Here is a 21,994-nt window from a genome sequence, read left to right as displayed (position 1 = left end):
TAAAATGCACTGTGTTTACGGCGGATCACATTTCTCTCACAGTAGAGGTTTAGATATAAAGTTTATTGTGACTTTGCTATTACTGTGTGGGTTAACAAAATAATAATAATAATAATAATGATAATAATAACAATAATAATAAGAAGAAGAATGATAATGATAATAATAATAATTATTATTATTATTATTATTATTATTATTATTATTATTATTATTATTATTATTATTATTATTATTATTATTAATAATAATAATAATTTCAGCATTCTGGGGATATAAGATGTAGGTTATCTGTTAGGAATATTACCATCTGTATTTAAACTTGATTCATGTTGATTATGCCTGCAGCACAATGCCAAAAAAAGAAGGGATACAGAAAAGGAAGGAGAAGGAGCGCCAGGAAGCAGCTAAGGGTAGCAAACCTCTTAATGCATGGCTAAAACCAAGTACTAGCATCATGGAAGCCCTGAATTTACATTGAGGAGCATATTTGGGTATGAGTGGCCTCCATCCTACAGCCCTCTACTGGCCCCTGGTCCATATTTTTGGGCCTGTATTGCGTTTCAGTTGTTTAGTCTGAGCATTAAGTGAGAAAGACCATAAGTTACAACTTGATGGTGTTTTCATCAAGTTAAGGGAAGAAGGACAGATTTTCTCAATTTTTTTCCATTTGAGTATTTATTTTTGTATTTTTTTCAAAGTTCATGTTGCACTGTTCAATGTTCAATATTAAAGTGCTTATCTTTAACAATAAATAGCCTAATAATAAACCAGTGTTTTGTTGCTTTTCATGTCTTCCAAGCCTATGATAATGTGAATTAACTCATTATGACAATAATTTGTTGACACAAAAGAAATGGCAATCACTTTTACCTACAAAGGACACACAGCTAAGTAGTTAGCTTCCTATTAGCAAATTTAATTTTACATTAATTTCCATATTGTGCAAAGGACCAAAAAAAATGTCCTGCCCTTTTCTGACTTTGAGCCCCTGCCCCTCTATAATCATGTGCACGTCCCTGGGATACGACGTCACAATTAACAAAGGCTTCAAAATATGGCACCATATAAATTTTACATGAATCGATACCCGGTAATACTGAGGGAATTCGGTCTGTGCCAACAAAAGTACCGAATTTGGTAGGCCTACCCATCCTTCCTTAGGTCCTGATCTACTAAAAGTTTGCGTGTTCTAAAACATGTGCAAACTCGATAGTGCACGCAAGCTGATTCCAGAGGATTGCGTCTCCAAAATTAGCAAAATAAAGAGCGCAATCCATTTAATGTGTCTGCCTTCAAGTACATGCAGAATATATGCTGATTATCAGAACGCCCACAATACTGGGAAGGGATGCAAATCTAATCATTGAGCACACGCAATGTGATATATCAAGACTGAAACGGTTTTGCGGCTTCTATTTTTGCGTCTATATTTATATTTATTTCTGGAAGGTACGAGCAAACTGGCACAGTTACGCACACATAAGCTGTTAGAAAGGAGGAGATGGCCCTGCAATGACAGATGATTGAGAGAGAATACCATATGTCAACATATTTGAACCATCAGAAATAAAATATTAGACATATCGTTTACTCAGCAATGCCATTTTATAGCTCCTAGATGACTTGAGGGGCTTATTGGATCCAGCAGCCACCAAAAGGAATTAAATTGATTTGTTTTGGTGAAAGGTTTTATTTGTTTTTTCACTGGAGTCGGGTTTTGGATCATTCCAGCACACGCATATTTCAGAGCGCACCTTCCACAAGCTAAGAGTAGGTTCTGTTGTACAGATCGCGCTGTACTATATATAAAAGCGGGTAGCCTCCAGATTATAGTTGTATGCTATAAGCAACATATAAGTCGTAAAACGGCACTGGTTGCAGCACATAGATGCAGTGAATGAGTGTCTCCATAGTGGTAGTACACACAAAAATCGTATTTAATTAGAGCAACCCGCACCATTTTTGCCCCCTAATAATACTGACAATTTTAAAGTTTGTACCCGCGATTTATTTTTTTATTTGTTACTTGATATTTTAGTAGATGTACACTGACTACTCTTAATTGTATCCAAGTTTCATTTTTATAGTTTTGTTATTTGAGAAAATACTATGAAAAATTGTTTTGCTGTGGCATGAGCGGTGTATTAAATTTTATTCGATAGTGTATAATTTGCCGGATATTTGGTTTCATGTACAAATGAATAAAAGTGTTGGGACATGCGAGCAAGACATCTTAGATCTGCCCTCCATTTTCTGGACAATTCTGTTTTTAACTTTGTGCCCTGGCTAAATTGGGGCCCTAAGCAGAATGTTATCTTACCCAAGTTCAACCTTTTTTCCATACCTTTTTATCAGTGCGAAACGATTTATTATGCTAAAGTACGTCCACATCACAGACATGCTGCCTCCACTCCAGACAATCCTGTGTGTATTGCTTACATCATCACAACATCCTGTTTTTGGAGTGCCTTTTCGGTGATCAAAATTTTTTGGGGGGTTACCGAATTTTCAGTGCATCACTAGTTAATAGTTTAAATAATAGACTGTATATATATCCATTCATACAATATATTTAAGTTTTAAGTTTTTTCACATTAAAAAAACTCATTTACAGTAGAAACTCTGTATTTTACTGAAATGTGAATTTAATTAGATGCATGTTTTGGATTAAAACAAATTCATAGATTTTTTTTTAAATGTGCAAAATAACAAATTTTACCATATTCAAGCTCATTTTCCTGCCACGCCTCCCAATGGAGATTTAACCCAGTATGTGTGCCTTACAAGACAGTGACAATGTGAAATGTTCTATCATATTCCTATAAGTGACAGAGCAGGAAAGGGGCTATGAATACATTTGCAGTAAAATGTCATATGAAGTGCCCTGTTGTTCATTAATTGACATCTTACATGCGCCTCCTCACGCAAAATAGGCCCCCCACGGATCACGGGGCCCTACACACAGCTAGTGATCTGCGTATAGGGAGGGGCAGTCGTAGGGAAGTAACAGTATTATAAATATTGCGGTATTTCGGTTTCATAGTATTTTCAATAATACTGTGACGTGTGATGGTATTGAACGAAAACTTGGTGAGTGTAATTTTCTTCTGGCGTTTTAGCGTTGGCCCGATCTGTAAATGAAGGGCGTTGAATGCCGTAAGCAGTACGTGAAGTGTGTTTGTACTCGTTGGAGATAAAAGGAATTGTTTTTTGGACATTAAATCTGTCCATAACTGGCTTGGCTATGTTGCTAACAAACAGAAAAACAAGCCCAGGCCAAAATATAACATTTCTCGTAGGTAAGAAAGTCTGTGTTCTGGCAAAACGAAGCGCGCTGTAATATTCTTAGGTAATACGATCTACGAGCGGTCCCTGAAGTGTACACGAATATGATTGGCCCAAGGAACGAGGTACTTCCTGTTTAAGCGTTGCCGGACATGTGATGTGTTATTCCCACGAGTCGTGAATAAAAGTACAGTTAGCAGCACATCGTGTGTTGGCTCAACTTATTTCCACAACACGGAACAAGACACGCGCCACTTTTGTTTCGAGCGTTTCCAAGGCGACAGAGCCAGCCAGTCGCGGCGCAACACACGGCAGGAAATCACAAAAAAAAAAAGTTCAACATACATCCACACGCACATTCACTGTACAAACATACATATACACATACTGTACATATACAAACACAAACACTCATGCATATAATCACGATCATCAAACAAATATTAACGTTGTTCCCCTAGGGGAAACTGGGTAAAACACGGCACACTGACAAAGCTTAACCTATTGTTACTATAACAATCTACAAAGTTAATACAGTTCACTTCTGTTTCTTTACCTCCATTAATCTGCTTTCTTTTGTAATTCAAGTTACCATTGCATATATGTATTGTTGATAAAAGAGGTAATTATTGTTATTATTCATTATCAATAGTGCTATTTCTATTGGTATTTTCATTGCTCCATTTGTAGTGCAATAATGTTCATTGTCATTTCTGTTATTAATATTGACTTCACTAACTGCTTCTTTGTTATAATTTTACGTATCATATTTGTACATATCGTATTTGCTGATGCTGTTCTGTTGTTTTTGTTGTTGTTGTTGTTGTTATTGTTGTTGTAGTCTCTCTGTTTTATCCCCCTCTTGTCCCCGCAATTTCCCCTTCTGTCTTCCTTTTTTTCCCTCTTTCTATCCCCTCCTGTTGCGGTCCGGCTGCGCCAAACATTAATATAAATCCATTTAATAAAGTCAAATACAAATAAGGCAACAAGAGAAGTATGCCACTGTTCTCTTTTGTAAAGTAAATCTGTACAGCAAATATGGGCATCTACATCAACTATATGATTTGCCTAAGTAGTTGGACAGGACAAAAAAAAAAAAATATATATATATATCCATCCATCCATTTTCTACCGCTTATTCCCTTTGGGGTCGCGGGGGGTGCTGGAGCCTATCTCAGCTACATATATATATTTAAAAAATATACGCAGAAAATAAGAGTAAACTAAAAAGCTATTGATACCCTACCCTCGGTGGCCCTCGCCAACAGTTTGGAGAAGACAAGCTTGGATGGGTTTGGTGTGACAACCCCATCAAACACCTTTGGAATGAACCAGAACAGAGATGGCGAGTCAGCAGGCCTTATATCAGGTCTAACATCACTGACCTCACAAATTCTCACAGACACGTTTTTTATACTCCACCATCGTCCACCAGAGTAGACCAAGGTGACTAACTCCATATTTTATTCCATTTTCACTTCCTGCAGGTGAAATGGTCTCGCGTGTCAATACTTATACCCACATAGGGTATGACTGACGTCACTTTCCACACACGAGACCACCTTCTTTTTCGCCATCTGCTGTGGTTGTAAGTGTTGCGATACAGCTGGGACGGAAACAAGCCAGTATCGTAAAAAATTTATTAATCGGCCATGTATGACGCACAAGGCGATCATACATAAATACAGTCAGTGACTAATTTACAGTACATTTATATATAGTATATACTGTGTATGTATATATATATATATATATATATATATGTATATATATATATATATATATATATATATATATATATATTATTTTATTTTTTTAATTATTTATCTATTTATCTATTTATATATATATATATATATATATATATATATATATATATATATATATATATATATATATATATATATATATGTATATATATGTATATATATATATATATATATATATATATATATATATATATATATATATATATATATTGTGATGTGCGGTCACAAACCAACCTCCCAGAGACAGTTCTGTTAGGGTTCAAACGCAGCAGCGTTGCTTTATTCATGTTACGATCCGCTGCACGGATCATAGTTTGTTTATGTTTCTCGTCACATATGTTTTCAGCACATTTGATTTTGTTTGTGTTCAGTTGCCATGTCAGCTGATTACTTTCACCTGCCTCTGGTTAGTGTTCGGGACGCGCACCTGTTGCCTGGGCACTAATCAGAGGGCTATTTAGTCTTTGCTCTGGCCTCACTCTGTCTGGCTTCGTAGTTTGTTCTCACACAACTGATGATGACGATTATTTACTGTTTCTTAGCTACTAGTTCTCACGCTAGGCTCTTTTGGTTTGCTAGCTCCCACGCTAGCCCTTTTGTTTATTCATCATATTATTTATATTTAAAATAAACCATTTTTCCTACCTGCAAGCTGTGTCCGAAGCCGTCTGCATCCTTGGGAGAACCACACCCGCATCACTATGCGACCACGTCGTTTCAGTACGAAGCCAGCACATAACAATTCTCCCGCGGCCGCCATTGAGGAGTTTGACGAAGGCACGTGGGAGGTGTTGCGAGCAATGGAAGCGGAAACTCTTCGCTATTCCCCCTCGGAGCGCCAGGACCTGATATGGGGTCCCAACGGAAAGCTGGTCCCAATCCGCTCCGTTTGGCCCGAGGACATCGCCGCGCCCCCGCAGTGCGGGACGCGTCAGCGAAGACGGAAGCCGGCCAGAAGGTCTTCCCCTCGCTGTCAAAACGCGCCGCTCCTGCAAACTCCTCCCCCGGACCGAAGCAAGCTACATTCAGCCCAAACTTCCCCTCCTCAGATGTTTGGCAACCCCATCGACCACTTCGCCAAAAAGTTCTCCGATTGGGCTGTAAGTCACATGGACAGTTGCAACAGTAATGTCATGTCATTGGCGCCTCCCGAAGAGGTAACTCCACCCACTTCTGATGACATCATTGAACAAGATTTTTTTTTTCCATCTTCTAATTCTTTCTGTCAGCCATTACCAAATGACTTTCATTGTAAGATAAGACATTATCAGGACATTTTTATTAACTGTAAGTCTAGTCAGTCACATTCTGATTTTCAGACTCCACCTCCAGTGACTTTGGTTCCGCCCCCAGTGACTATTGCTCCGCCCACTGCACATAATTTTTCCCCCTGTGCTCCCACCCAATCTCAAGTGGGGGATGATAATAGTCAATTTGGACAATTTGAAGAAGAGTATACCCCCCTCCATACCGACCCCCACCCACCCTTGAAGACAGTTCCAAACCGCAAAGAGCGCGTCTGGTATCCGCGTCTTGAGGGGGGGGGCTAGTACTGGGAACTGTGCTAGTGCGGTGGCACAACTTCGGCGTGCTAAGCCGCAACCTCCTGCACGGCCACCGCCACCAGTTTTTCGGCGTGCTAAGCCGCAACCTCCTGCACGGCCACCGCCACCAGTTTTTCGGCGTGCTAAGCCGCAACCCCCTGCACGGCCACCGCCACCAGTCTTTCGGCGTGCTAAACCGCAACCTCCTGCAAGGCCACCGCCACCAGTCTTCCGGCGTGCTAAACCGCAACCTCCTGCACGGCCACCGCCACCAGTCCTTCGTCCTGCTAAGCCACAACCGCCAGCTAGGCCACCTCCAGCTGCACCTCGGCTAGCACCTGTTCCTGCACCTCGGCTGACACACCAAGCTTCGTCTCCTGTACCTCCACCACGCCAAGCTCCACCATGCCAAGCTCCAAGGCTGGTTCCCACACCAGCGCCGGCTCCAAGGCTGGTTCCCAAACCAGCGCCGGCTCCAAGGCTGGTTCCCACACAAGCGCCGGCTCCAAGGCTGGTTCCCACACCAGCGCCAGCTCCAAGGCTGGTTCCCACACCAGCACCGGCTCCAAGGCTGGTTCCCACACCAGCGCCGGCTCCAAGGCTGGTTCCCACACCAGCGCCGGCTCCAAGGCTGGTTCCCACACCAGCGCCGGCTCCACGGCTGGTTCCCACACCAGCGCCGGCTCCACGGCTGGTTTCCACACCAGCGCCGGCTCCACGGCTGGTACCCACACCAGCGCCGGCTCCACGGCTGGTACCCACACCAGCGCCGGCTCCACGGCTGGTACCCACACCAGCGCCGGCTCCACGGCCGGTACCAGAACCTGCACCGGCTCCACGGCTGGTACCAGAACCTGCACCTGCCTCCACGGCGACGACGTCTCCTCCTGCCTCCACGGCGACGTCGGCTCCTCCTGCCTCCACGGCGACGTCGGCTCCTCCTGCCTCCACGGCGACGTTGGCTCCTCCTGCCTCCACGGCGACGTCGGCTCCTCCTGCCTCCACGGCGACGTCGGCTCCTCCTGCCTCCACGGCGATGTCGGCTCCTCCTGCTTCCACGGCGACGTCGGCTCCTCCTGCTTCCACGGCGACGTCGGCTCCTCCTGCTTCCACGGCGACGTCGGCTCCTCCTGCTTCCACGGCGACGTCGGCTCCTCCTGTTTCCACGGCGACGTCAGCTCTCTCCTCGTCTTCGTCTCAGCGACCTCGAGTGGTCTGGCTGCGCAAGCGGCGCTCTCGGAGGTTTGTTTATGGACGCCAGTGGCGCAAACAGCAGCGACACCCGAGACGTAGTCGTAGAACTCTCCGGCTGCTGAACTTCTGGCGCCACTCACGCCCACCTTCTCGGCAGCCACGAATGTGGCCTTTCCGTGGTGCCGCTTTTTGGCATTCCGGACAGGTGCGACAAAAGTCTTCGACGGCTCGCTTCACCCCGGGCCAATAAAAGCGTGCGACCACTCGGTCATAGGTTTTCTGGGCTCCCAGATGAGCCCCTAATTGGTGGGAGTGAGCGAGGTACAACACCCGGGTGACGTAATTTTTTGGCACTGATAGTTGTTCGACAACTTCCCCACCCTTAGCTTTTGCACTTCGGTACAACAGACCCGCTTTTACCAAATGAGGATAAGACATCACACTCACCCCAGAGACCAGTTGACCGTCTATGGTGGTGATGCTTTGGCGGGCCATTTCCAGGTTGGGGTCAGCCCTTTGGGCTGTGGCGTACTCGCCTTGAGGTGGATTCCCCTCGACCGGCATGAGCGGGAACTCAGAGAAGGGGTCTTCACTGGCTGGAGGGGTCTCTACCCCACTGGCGTCTCTTTCAGATGCTCCACTTCCTGGTGAGGTTCCTCTAGGTGCTTGGAAGGTGGGGAATGCGGTCCGCGGGGTCGAGGCTGCGGGGAGCCGGTCTCTGCGTCTTGTTTGTCGGGGAGGATGTGGGCGGCGGCGGCCTGGGTTCCAATACCGCTGGAAGAGGGCACAATCCGTGCCTATCAGCAGAGGGATAGGTAGGTTGGGGACCACCCCAGCAGCCACAACGGCGTCTCCACGGGGGGTCTGGACCCGGATATGGCTGACCGGGTAATGGCGGACATCACCATGGACGCAGGTGACCGGGATGGTGTCTGCGCCGAAAGGACCAGCGTAGTCAGCCCTCACCAAGGTGACAACGCTGCCAGAATCAATCAGGGCATGGCCGTCTGTACCTCCCACCCGCACCGGCAGGGTGGCATGGGGTCGGCTGGTGTCCCCGGTGTGCAAGCAAGGTCGGTGGGCACCCGAGCTGGCGGAAGAGGGCATTGAGACGTCTCGGTCCCGCTCCGGACAGGCCCAGGAGGTGTGGCCTTCTCGCCCGCAGACGTAGCACCTTCTGTGGGGTCGGGCCAACCTTTCCGGTGGGTTACTATCCCTTGGGGAATTACGTGGAGGAGTACAGGGAGGAGATCGCCGGCGTTCACGGCCCATCCTTTCAGCAGGGGTGGGGCGGCTTGGCTCAGCTCTGGTGGCTCGGAGCATCTTGTTGCTAACTTGGTAGTTCTCCAACAGAGCTACCAGAGAATCCAGGGAGGTGGGGCTCACCTGCGCAGCATACTTTCTGGCATCGGGCGGAAAAGCTCGAATACACCGATCAATCACCAATCTTTGGATCCAGGGTGTCTCCCCGCCACTCGTCAGCCAGCCCTGGGTAAGACGTAGTAGTTCTGCGAGCTGGGCCCTGGGCGGCTGGCTGGCACAGTAGGCCCAGGCGTGGTATCGCTGAGCTCTAGCTGGTAGACTGTACCCATGACTTGCTAATATGGCGGCCTTGAGCTTGGGGTAGTCTCGTGCGTCCTCTGCTCGCAGGTCGCGGCAGGCGTGCTGGGCCTCCCCAATGAGGAACGGGGCAATTATTCCTGCCCACTCACCGGGTGGCCATCGCTCCCTTGTAGCAGTGCGCTCGAAGAGCTCCAAATAGGCTTCAACGTCGTCATCGGGGCCTTGTTTGGTGAGGACTCCCCCCGGGGCTCGAACCACTGCTTCGTCTTTGTCGACCTTCTTGAGCAGTTCCTTCATCGCATTCTGCAACTCCGCCTGGCTTTGCAGGAGCGCCCTTACTGCTTGCTCCATACTGTGGTTGGGGAGGGTCTTCTATACCTGCATTCTCCACCAATTTGTGATGTGCGGTCACAAACCAACCTCCCAGAGACAGTTCTGTTAGGGTTCAAACGCAGCAGCGTTGCTTTATTCAGTCACTTTTTTTGGAATGCAGGTTAACTTAAATTCCTCCTGGTTGGGGATTTCATTTAAACAAACAAATTATCTCATTCCTCATGCCTTGATCAGGTCTCCTAAATTGCCTTCAATGACCACACCTAGAGGGTGGCGTAGTTTGACCGCCTGGTGCATGCTTTCATTGGGATGGCTGGCCCTCCGCCTAGTCTCACCTGTTCGGAGGTATTGTGATGCTCCACAATATATATATATATATATATATATATATATATATATATATATATATATATATATATATATATATATATATATATATATATATATATATATATAGTGAGAGACCCCCTACGAAGGAGAGGACTAGGCATAAAGGCATCATTTGGGCCCAGTGTTCACCCACACCCACTACCACTACACCCTTGAGATGAAGCAACAATGAGTAGAGCTTTGTAATCTTCATTAGGAATTGTACAATGGACACCATTTGCTCCGTCAATCCATCGTTTACGTTCGGGCACGTAAGCGACTACATAGTTATACAGTATACGTCCCACCTAGGGTTGACCCGATATCAATATTTTGGTACCAGTACGGGTACCAAAATCTATATAGATATGTATTTCGATACTTTTCGGTAATTTTTTTAAAATAAAGGGCAACACCAAAAATGTCATCATTGGCTTCATTTTAACAGAAAATCTTATGATACATTTAAACATATGTTTCTTATCACCATCAAATAACACTTATAAAAAATTGGAAATAAAATGAAAAGACATTAAACACATTGGGTTTTTCGTATTGCACTCAAAAAACGATTTAAAATTTCACATATTACATAATATAACCTGCCATAATCTAGAACAGAATAGAAAGCTTTATTTATTTTTTATTTATTTATTTATTTATCAAGAAGAAAATTACCCCTGTGGAGCCCATCAAAATCCAGGGCCGGGTGGTGGTAGTAGTGGGGCACTACAAGTACCTGGGAGTCCACTTAAACAGCAGACTGGACTGGAAGGACAACAGCAAAGCTGTACACAAGAAGGACATGAGCACACAGGAAGCTTAGGTCCTTTGATGTGGTAATCTGAAATTCCTTGCTCAATCTGTTTTGTCTGTACACCTCTTCACTCTCTCTCTCCGTCCACAGTGTGGGGTGCAGCTGGCGCGAGGCAGCAGCACACACCTGAGGACAATTAAGTGGCAGCCTATTTAACCTGGCTGCTGACTACATGTGAGGGCCGGAACTTTGTCTACTGCTTGCAACAGACGCATATGTTGTTGGTCTTGCCAGAGAACTCCCTAGTTCGTCTTGTGCCCGTCTTCTCAGGTTTGCCTGTATTTTTCCTAGCCTTGTCTAGCGTTTTTATTTTGTACTTTGTTTTTCTGCTTACTTCTTTCATGAAGTATTTTTCCTAGCCTTGTCTAGCGCTTTTAGTTTTGTGTATTTTGTTTCTCTTAGTAGTTTTTTACATGGTGTGTTTTTTGTGGTTACCACCATCGCCTTTGTTTTGCTACTTTGTGCTTTCTCCTAAATAAAAGGAAGAACTATTGTCCACACACAATACGTCTCTGCATCCTTGGGATCCACCTCACCTATTCCTAACATTTAATGTGTGCAGCAAGCTGTTGGAGATCTTTTTTCAGTCTGTTGTGGCCAGTGCCCTGTACTTTGCAGTGGTTTGTTGGGGGAGCAGCACCAGCAAAAGGGACTTAAACCGGATTGACAAACTGAAAGCCGGCCAAACTATTGGCACGCAGTTGGAGGCGTTTGTGTCAGTGAAGGACAAGAGGACACTGGATAAACTGCTCGCCATCATGGACAATCCTGCCCACCCACTCCACCAGACAATCCATCCAGCTGTATAATGACTCGCCATACAGCAATAGATGATATCTGTCTATTACCTGACCGCTTCTATGTTAACTACCTCTCTTTGTTTATAATGTATATTTACTGCTGGATCTACTCTCTATTTTATGCTGCCCTTTTTTTTTTTGCTGCAGCTGTTACATATACTGTAATATTGTACGTGGTAATTGGGATTTGTTATATATTGCATATATTATATAAAAATATAATATAATAATATTATATACCCGAATGCAGCTGAGATAGGCTCCAGCGCCCCCGCGACCCCGAAAGGGACAAGCGGTAGAAAACGGATGGATGGATGGATGGAATATATCAGTATGTATTATATACTGTGTATATATAATATGTAAATATTACACATAGGCTCCAGCATCCCCCGCGACCCCGAACAGATGGATGGATGCATGTTATATTTTATATTGCTACTATGGTACATTTTTAGTCTACTTAATACCTGTATTATCATTTCCATCTTTACCCTTTCCATCCTTTGTAACTGAGCTACTGTGTGGAACAATTTCCCTTGCGGATCAATAAAGTTTGTCTAAGTCTAAGTCTTTATTGATATTCTATTACATGCTTCATGATTTATGGTTGCCAATTTTGATCTGTGCTTTAAGACAAATACCGTAATTAGTAAATACTTAAAAATAATACTATGGCTAAAAGTGCACAGATAAGACATTTAGCGGGTAAAACACACATTGTTAAAGATAAAAGGCAAATGAAATACTGGGAATTTGTTACAAAATTCAGTCAATTCACTTTTGACTGCGCTAAAAAATTGGTGTAAGCACCATTTGCAACAAAAGGCATTATTCACATTGTGTTATTTTAACGGTACTTTATTTTGAAGATTTGCGACTTCCGCATGCATGTGAGCTGAACAGGAAGTTATGTGTTTTATATAAATGTGTCATGACTTATTTTTATGTAAATGTTTTCTGACTTCAATAAAGAAGTTTGATGGCAACGGAGGGAGCAACATGGTTGTTCAACCGTGTGAGTTGACACCCAGCCGACTCAACGAGTAACACAAAACCCTGTGTCATCACTTCTGAAGTGGTTATATAACAACTATGCTTCATGACAAGTAAGTAAGCAGTTGAAATAGCCACTACAATTTGCAACAAGCCAACCAGCTGTGTGTGTGTCTACAAATCTGTATGTGCACAGGGGGAGCTGTTAACTACATTACCTGTCACCCTTTAAACTCCTTGTGCAGATCTGAATGCTTGTTATTTAAATGTTTAACTAAGTTTGAAGCAAAGGTGGTAACACTGTATTGCCCCCTTTGACGAGGCATGTTTTAAAGCACCGTTTGCAGCACAGCGCTTCTATGTTTAAAGCGTCACCATTATAAGTAATTTCGAAGCCGAAATACCTCCATATTGTGTTTCATACACTCTCTTTATTAACCAGTAGAATTGCAGTTTTTTGCCATTCTGTTTCTGCTTGTATGCGCTTTGTATGTGTGCATTGACACACTCATGTGCCTCGGCCCACCAAAGTTACTGCCGCAAGGCAGCATATGTGGATGAAAAAAAGAGTACCGGTATTGTTCAAAGGCAGTAGTACCTTTTTTAATTCATTAGTACCGCGGTACTTTATTAATAGTAGTGCACCGTACAACCTTAGTCCCACCATTACACACCTAACCCAGCAGCAATGGGGTTAACGGTTCAGATCTTTTTTTTTATCTTTAATCATGCTTCAGTTTATGAATAAACTAATAACTACACGGAGAAGAAGCTCCCATCGACGACTATTGTTTCTTGTACATTTTTTGAAGGTATGTAACGGTAATGTTTTCACATTAACGTATTTTAGCCTAACATTTAGCTAGCGTGGCTAGCGTGGCTAGCTGGCAAACGTTACAAACTAACATGTATTATATTGTATAATTTATGCAGAAATTGGGGGATTTTCTTTGGCCCTCCCTGGGCGAGTCAGCATCTGCAATACCTCGCTATGAAGGGATAGATTCATACCCCCTAACCCTCGTTATGCCCACTACCCTTATGCAAAGAGTAATTGGGACACCACTACCCTCACAGGAACACGCACAATTTAAGGATAGGGCTTAAAAGTAGGGTGAGGGGGTGTATTGGGATTGGCCCTTAGTATGTCCAAAAATTTTAAGTTAAAGTACCACTGATAGTCACACACACACTAGGTATGGTAAAATTACCCTCTGCATTTGACTCATCCCCTTGTTCCACCTCCTGGGAGGTGAGGGGAGCAGTGAGCAGCAGCGGTGGCCGCGCTCGGAAATCATTTTGGTGATTTAAGCCCCAATTCCAACCCTTGATGCTGAGTGCCAAGCAGGGAGGTGATATAATTTGTCAGTTTGGCTCTGCAGTGTATTATGTCACCCTGTGGAGGTTGTTTTTTAAATAAATATTCATACTAATACTTGATGATTAAAGCAGCACTAAGTAACCTTTCAACCATCATAAAATATTTTAATAACTTTTGGGTTGACATGCACCTGGGGATAGGTTGATTGGCAACACTAAATTGGCCCTAGTCTGTGAACATGAGTGTGAATGTTGTCTGTCTATCTGTGTTGGCCCTGCGATGAGGTGGCGACTTGTCCAGGGTGTACCCCGCCTACCGCCCGAATGCAGCTGAGATAGGCTTCAGCACCCCCCGCGACCCCGGAAGGGACAAGCGGTAGAAAATGAATGGATAGATGGATGGATGGATGGGTTGATACAGCAACTTCCAACTAGTTGAATGACACCTCTGTCATGAGGGGGTCTGTATCACTTTCACTGGCACTAAGCAATTTTGAGAAGGGTGGCAGGAACCCTGCCACACAAAAAACTACAAATGTTGCTTTACAGCAACGTCACTTCCTTTTTCCCCATTCGTTGCAAAGACGGAAGTTGATGCGAAGGCCTATGTGCAAATACTGCTATCATGGCAGAAGCTTCAAAACAACAACAAAAAACGAAAAGTTTTGTCTGAAGAGACAAAAAAAGAAAAAAGGGAGGCTACCCGGATAAAAGGACAGTCAAACATCAACATTGGCCCAGCTTTCACTCGCTGGCTTGAGCTCAAAGAGGAGGGATTTCAGACCGATGCTGCCTTGGCTCGGTTCCTGCTTTACTAATAAGTACCTTTTAGTTAGTTTAGTCTTTATTTGAAGGGACAATGCACATTCAACTCAAAGGCAGATATGTTCTGCAGCGGATTATAGTAAATAGTTAATTTCCATCTGCAGTCCCATGCTACCTAAATTAAAGAGATATTAAAAAAATGCAATAAAATTATAACAATAAAATTGTACTATAGCATGAAATCAAATCAAGAACAGTCATAAAATGCCCTTTCATTGACACGTACATTACAACCACCCCTCCTTTACATCATAACACATGGTCTTGTTCACATCTGTCATCATTTGATGCTGAAATGAAAATGATAATGCTAATGTTAGCAATCGGAAATTTGCGTGGTAACAACAAATAGCCACCAGCTTGTTAGTGTGCAGTTCCACACTGACACGACCAGCCACGCAACAAACTCAAAAGAAAAAACAATGCGATGACTCCAAACCGCAAATATAAAGTTTGTGTAAAATATGTAGGTTCCTGCTCTGTAAAGATCAGTTGGGACTAACGCGTTACAAAGTAACACCGTTAGTTTCGGCGGTAACTAGTAATCTAACGCGTTATTTTTTATATTCAGTAACTCAGTTACCGTTACTACGTAATGCGTTACTGCGTTATTTTTGCGTTATTTTTTATGTAGTATCGGCTAGAAACTGAGGATCTGAGTGTGTATTATTGCAGCGTAGCAGAGACGTGCTTCTGATTCTTCCTCTGCGCTCTCTGTGTGTGTGCGTGTGGGTGTGGGAAGGGGAGGAGAGGGGAGGGGGGTGCGCAATACAACGTAAACCGTTGGCCAACCAAAAAGTAACCACAGAACACTATACGACTATACGGTATAGTGTTCTGTGGTTACTTTTTGGTTGGCCAAGCGGACGTGACGACAGGCTGTCCCCACTGAGATCCGCACGGACCGGGAGGGGGCGTGCCTTAAGTCCGGCTGGAAATCGGGAGACATTTGGAGAATGGTTGTCCCAGGGAGAGGCACTGAAATTCGGGAGGGTTGGCAAGTATGAGATATTCTCACTTCTTTTCTTTTGTCGAGCACAAAGAAAAGAACATTTTAGTTAAATGTAAGTTGTGTCTTGGATCAAAGATCCCGTCTCCTGCCCAAAACAACAATTCAAATCTGCCTGGTTAGGCTTTGTGTATGTCACGTGTGCCTTCCTTAGGTGAAGCCAGGTTTACAGCTATGTTGTTGATTGATTGATTGATTGAAACTTTTATTAGTAGATTCCGTACAATTGACCACTAAATGGTAACACCCAAATAAGTTTTTTAACTTGTTTAAGTCGGGGTCCACTTAAATTGATTCATGATACAGATATACACTATCAAATATATACTAACATCATAATACAGTCATCACACAAGATAATCATCAGGGTATATACATTGAATTATTTACATTATTTACAATCCGGGGTGAGGGATATGGAGGGGGTGGGAGGGAATTAGGTTTGGTTGGTATCAACACTTCAGTCATCAACAATTGCATCATCAGAGAAATGGATATTGAAACAGTGTAGGACTGACTTGGTAGGATATGTATAGCAAGTAGTGGACACACAGAGAGAGATCAGAAAGTATAAGAAAAAGTGTCTATATTTGATTATTTACAATCCGAAGAGGTATTATGTGGAAGGGAGGGTGTTAGTTTAGGGTTGTAGTTGCCTGGAGGTGTTCTTTTAGTGCAGTTTTGAAGGAGAATAGAGATGCCCTTTCTTTTGCACCTGTTGGGAGTGCATTCCATATTGAAGTGGCATAGAAAGAGAATGAGTTAAGACCTTTGTTAGTTCGGAATCAGGGTTTAACGTGGTTAGTGTTAGTGTTAGTGTTTTTATGCTGTTTGTTACTTATGTATGTTATGTTGCAGCTATTTAAAATAGTTTTGTCAATTTGTTCTGGCCTGAAATAAATTGGCCCTTTGAAACATATCTTTGTCTTTGTGTGTTGTATGTAGACCACATTGCTTAGCAGAGTTCAGTGATGCAAATGTATGTCAAGTTGATCAACAGATTGTATTATTCTCCACTGCAATAACAGTACTGAAATGAAGGCTAAAAGGACATTAATGGGAGCGTTAAAAAAAAAGTAGAAGAAGTAACTAAATAGTTACTTTTCACAGTAACGCATTACTTTTTGGTGTAAGTAACTGAGTTAGTAACTGAGTTACTTTTGAAATAAAGTAACTAGTAACTGTAACTAGTTACTGGTTTTCAGTAACTAACCCAACAGTGGTCATACTGAATCATTGTGGTATTATTGTGTCAATTTGTACGTATGTGCCAGTAGTCCTGGTCCTCATGGGAAATGTGGTATTCCTTCAAGCAAAACACGACCGCTTTGGTCCACTGACGCCGCCAAAATAAACCAAAACTGAAAGTTCTTGTGTGGAGCTTTAATGTGAAGAGTAGTAACAGTAGTGCTTACCTCAGTGAGGTGCGGGTTGGGGTTGAAGCCACACTGGTTGCACACATTGGAGCGGCACATCGTGCACGTGTTGAAGTTTGGCTTGTCATCACCAGTGCCAGTCAGGTCAGCCATTTTGCAGACAGGGCACAGCTTGCTGCTGGGCATGGGCGCTATTTGAGGCACAGAGTAAGGAGAGGTAGGGACGCTGCCTCGGTCCGGGGATACCGAAGGGGACCTTCCAGTCTTGCTGCTTCCCACGTCCACATGCAAGTTCTTCCTGGACACATGACCGTGGCCCTGCTCTCCCTGGGACGGTGGGGTGTCATGAGAGGCCAACCTGTCTCCTGTTCCATGGCTGCTGTGTACTCCTGCTTTAGGGCCTGGGTCTGATGCAGGCGGCCTAAAAGAGAACATACAATGATCTGCATTTTAATGTCCCTATCAAAAGAAATAGTAAGTCTCTCACTTTTTTGCTTCAATTTTGATACAAGTCATTAACAAAGATCCTTCTTCTGATAACGCCTCTGACAGGCCTTGTAGCTAAATGAGCCTGTCTTGTATGTAGGCCCACAATTTTACTGAGGACAGCTTTGTTTGAATAAAAAATTAAAACAGGATTCACTATACGTCTTAAAATAAAGCCTTGAGTTCCGCAAACTATCCGTCAGTTCGCCACAATCGTGTGAGATTTAAGTTTGATGGTTTTGTTTTTCTTCAGCGATGACACTAACCTAGCATGTTGTTGATGTTAGCATGTAGCTTAAATAGCTCACATGCTAACATTTGTGTCCTCCTATCACACTTCCTAACGTTACGTTGTTGTATGTGATAGTTGGTATGTGTTACATAAGACCCGTGCAGAGTTACGGTGTATAAGTAAAGAGTGCACAACAGCACTTCTTGGAGACACACAGCACATTAGCGCTTCCAGTCACACTCCTCTCCGAGGCGCGCTGCTGTGCGCTCACCAGACCGAGAGTCTGGTGAGCGCAGAGTAAAACAACTTGCACTGAGCCTAGTCTATAAAATCCGCTACACCTCTCTGATACCGAAGTACATGTCAAACTACTTCCTTAACGTAAATGACCGCCATAACCACAACACCAGGGGGAGCTCCACTAACCACGCTAAACCCAGATTCCGATCGAACAAAGGTCTTAACTCATTCTCCTTCTATGCCACATCAATATGGAATGCACTCCCAACAGGTATAAAAGAAAAGGCATCTCTATCCTCCTACAAAACCGCAATAAAAGTACACCTCCAGGCAACTTTAACCCTAAACTAACACCCTCCCCGGATTGTTAATAATCAAATGTTAATAATCAAATGTCCATACTTTTTCTTATGCCTTCTGATCTCTCTCTCTCTCTCTATGTCCACTACTTGTTGTACATATCCTACCAAGTCAGACCTACACTGTTTCAATATCCATTTCTCTGTTCTCAATTGTTGATGACTGATAATAACAACCAAACCTAACCCCCCCCGCCCCCCTCCACACCCCGAATTGTAAATAATGTAAATAATTCAATGTATACACCCTGATGATTATCTTGTGTGATGACTGTATTATGATGATAGTATATATCTGATAGTATATATCTGTATCATGAATCAATTTAAGTGGACCCCGACTTAAACAAGTTGAAAAACTTATTCGGGTGTTACCATTTAGTGGTCAATTGTACGGAATATGTACTTCACTGTGCAACCTACTAATAAAAGTCTCAATCAGTCAATCAAAACCGCTTGCCGGCGCGCTCCTCTCCTGCCGTGGCTGCGCTCCAGCGCAGCGGTTCCAAATCTGCAATCTGCACACCTCACGCTGATGAGGTGCCACACTTCTTAAGCCAGCGCAACCTGCGTTCCAGCGCCAGAACGTAGCTACCTGTTCTTGTACAGTAAGCCTACACGTCTCCAGCTCTATGTGTTTCCGCTCCTATGTGCTCATCGTCTAGTGTCCTGTGTCGCCATCCAGCTATGTTCCTCCGTTTCCTGGTTTCGAGCTGTGTGTCTCGTCTCCCCGAATTCCCTCTGGTTCCTTGGCTGCCTTCCTGGATCTCGACATTATGCCTGGACACGGACCTTGACGCCTCGCTCCTGCCCCTGACCTCCTGCCTGTCCCTGGACCTCCGAGCTTGCCTTGCCCTCCCTGGACTTTCGCACCTTGCTCAACATGCACCTTCAACAACTCCTGATAACACTCCTCAGATAATCCCTACACATAGTCACACCATACATATTTTGGTTTAATTACACACGTCACACACTAAATGTGCCAACAGCTAACGACGTCCCTGCCTCTGTGCCGTCTCCTTCCCCCACTGTACCGCAACGAAGACACTTCCAACACATTGGGTCAGAACCTCTATCTAAAATTGTCAAAAATAGTATTATTTGGGACTTTTAAGTCTCATTAATTCTTCAATTATTCATGTGAGGCCTGGAAGGTTTGATGACAGAAGTTAAGAGTGGACTAACTCGCTGAAGTAAGAGATTGCTGCTCATTTATAGTTCATCTGGAGGAATTATTTTGTGACAAATTGCCTCAACACTTTTTATCCTTTTTAAAATACATAGTATATTTGTTTGTTACTCAGTGTCACAAGCTGTATTTCTGTTGTACACTTACAATCTGCACTCGTTTTTGACAGTAATTAAAACAAAGTTGAACGTGCTAAGGGGAAACTTCAATATGTGAGACGCATCTCATGTTCCATAGTCTTTTCTACTCTTCATTTATAATTATTAGTTAATAGAGGTGTCCCAAAAGAACTTTTTTACTTCCTATATGAAACCGTTATTGGAGCCTTATTGGGCCGATACCGATATTATACACACTTTTATTATTTTGTAGTGTGGAATGTTAGAAAAAAGCCAAATCAAGCGAAGTTAGTCAAAGAGAGAACAATGGTATGTATGAAAAACACTTAACCTAGGGGCGAAGACCGAACCCTCCATGCCGTGGGTCTACCTGTTTGATCCTGCCAGTAGCATATGCTTGTCTCAAAGATTAAGCCATGCAAGTCTAAGTACACACGGACCTGTTCAGTGAAACTGCGAATGGCTCATTAATCAGTTATCATTATTAACGGATTAATGGATTTACGTTGTCTTTAAATTGAAGTGGAGTGGTAATTTATTTTTTTGGGCACACATAGTGGCTACAGTAATTCTTTAAATGGGTCCTGGTAGCCTATAGCCGTTACAGTACTGAATAGCCGGGACAGGGATGCCTTTACCACTTCCCTATGACGTAGTTCTAGTTCTATGGTCACATCACATTTTTACACCCTTCTGTGGTGGCATCACTAAAAATACACAACAAGCTAAGGAAAAAGCAAAACACTTGACAAATTAATCTTTTTGTCTTAGGAATTTAACCGTATTTTACTTAAGATAATCCGGTTTATACGGTCTCATAAATTGAAATCAAGCGTATAGTGTGGCTTGATTCACGTGTTTCAGCAGAAAAAGAAAGTAAAGAGAATAGGGATGCACTGTAAACGTTTCATTGTCCTTCTCCGTCTGGCCACCGGGCATTAATGCGGTTCTCAAACAAAGAGGGGAGGATTTCCACTGTCATAACAACTCAGATAAAATATTGTCATGGCCGTCATCTTCAAAGACAGTTTGGGCATCAGTTCAGCCCCTGTGGTCCAAATAAAGTCAGGGAGAAAATAATTCAAATATAGAGCGTGTGTACACTGCTGTGAGTCACTGCCGATGACTTGGACAAGTGGAAGTCTTCTCAAAGCATCAGCGCACTGTTACGTTTTAAATTGACAGGGTGAGCATCACTTAGTCTTTGCTAGAATGCAGAATGAAGCCGGAGCTCCAAACCGTATGTGGACAAATATGTCCGCATATTAGTATTTTGGGGGGGCTTACGATAAATATCAGACATGTAATTATCAGGACGATATGATGAGGTATAACATCATGCCTATAAATCTGATAACAATTTTTTTTAAATTGCTCCGATAAACCATGAGAAGCCTTAGTGAGGCAAGTTTATCCACACTGTGCTGTAGGTGGGTTGGGTGAGCAAATCAAGCGCTCCTTTTCTGTTCCTGTCAGAACTTGCCCTGAAGTCAGTAACAAACATGATGTTGATCCTGTGGGACTTATTCAATCATTCAGAGGAAGACTTTTTACATGCTATGTTTTCTAAAAACGTTTTGCAAGGAGGGAAAAAAAACATTGCGCGTCAACACATCAAACCTTATCAGCCATCTGAAACGCCAGCGTCACTACAACAGTGTTTTGAATGCTGCGATAAAAGCCAGCTGTAAAGGAAGGTGTGCACAAACTACAGTTAAATCTACATTTACAAAGTAATAGATACAAAAAAGATATAGGTTATCGGTCTTGAGAAGCAGAAAATTGTGCATCCGTAGTATTTTTTTATTAGATTTGGTAAAAACATGTCTTCGCTAAGCTAACTTCGGTTATGTCAATGGCAAAATAAAGTGTTCTTACTTTCAAATGAGTGCGGAGTGACCAGAAGACACACAAAAAAAACCACAGAAAATATGTTTTCCACAGAGAGGAGGAGGGCCTAAATAGGGATGGCAGATATTGCCTAAAATATACTGTATATCGCAATACAGTATATATTGCAGCCTCATGCAATATCAATAACGATATACTATTTGGCATATAAATGATAATAGAAGCATTTAAAACGGGTTACAAAGGCTCCTAATTTAGCTGCTGACGTATGCAGCAACTTATTGCGTCATTACCAGTTGTATTATCTTCTAA

The 21,994-nt window shown here is 43.3% G+C and overlaps 1 protein-coding gene across 4 annotated transcripts in view; it reads right to left on the bottom strand.

The window, feature by feature from the left end:
* Positions 1–21,994, bottom strand: part of bsnb (bassoon (presynaptic cytomatrix protein) b) — a 250,468-nt gene that overhangs the window by 196,102 nt on the left and 32,372 nt on the right. For all 4 annotated transcript variants that reach the window (XM_061932822.2, XM_061932823.2, XM_061932824.2 and 1 more), the window contains exon 2: positions 17,243–17,624. In XM_061932822.2, coding sequence (XP_061788806.2) covers positions 17,243–17,624 — 382 coding nt within the window. The remainder of the gene's footprint in view (positions 1–17,242; positions 17,625–21,994) is intronic.

Source organism: Nerophis lumbriciformis, linkage group LG38 (assembly GCF_033978685.3).
Source record: "Nerophis lumbriciformis linkage group LG38, RoL_Nlum_v2.1, whole genome shotgun sequence".
Lineage (NCBI taxonomy): Eukaryota > Metazoa > Chordata > Actinopteri > Syngnathiformes > Syngnathidae > Nerophis > Nerophis lumbriciformis.
This window is presented reverse-complemented; position numbering and strand designations above follow the sequence as displayed.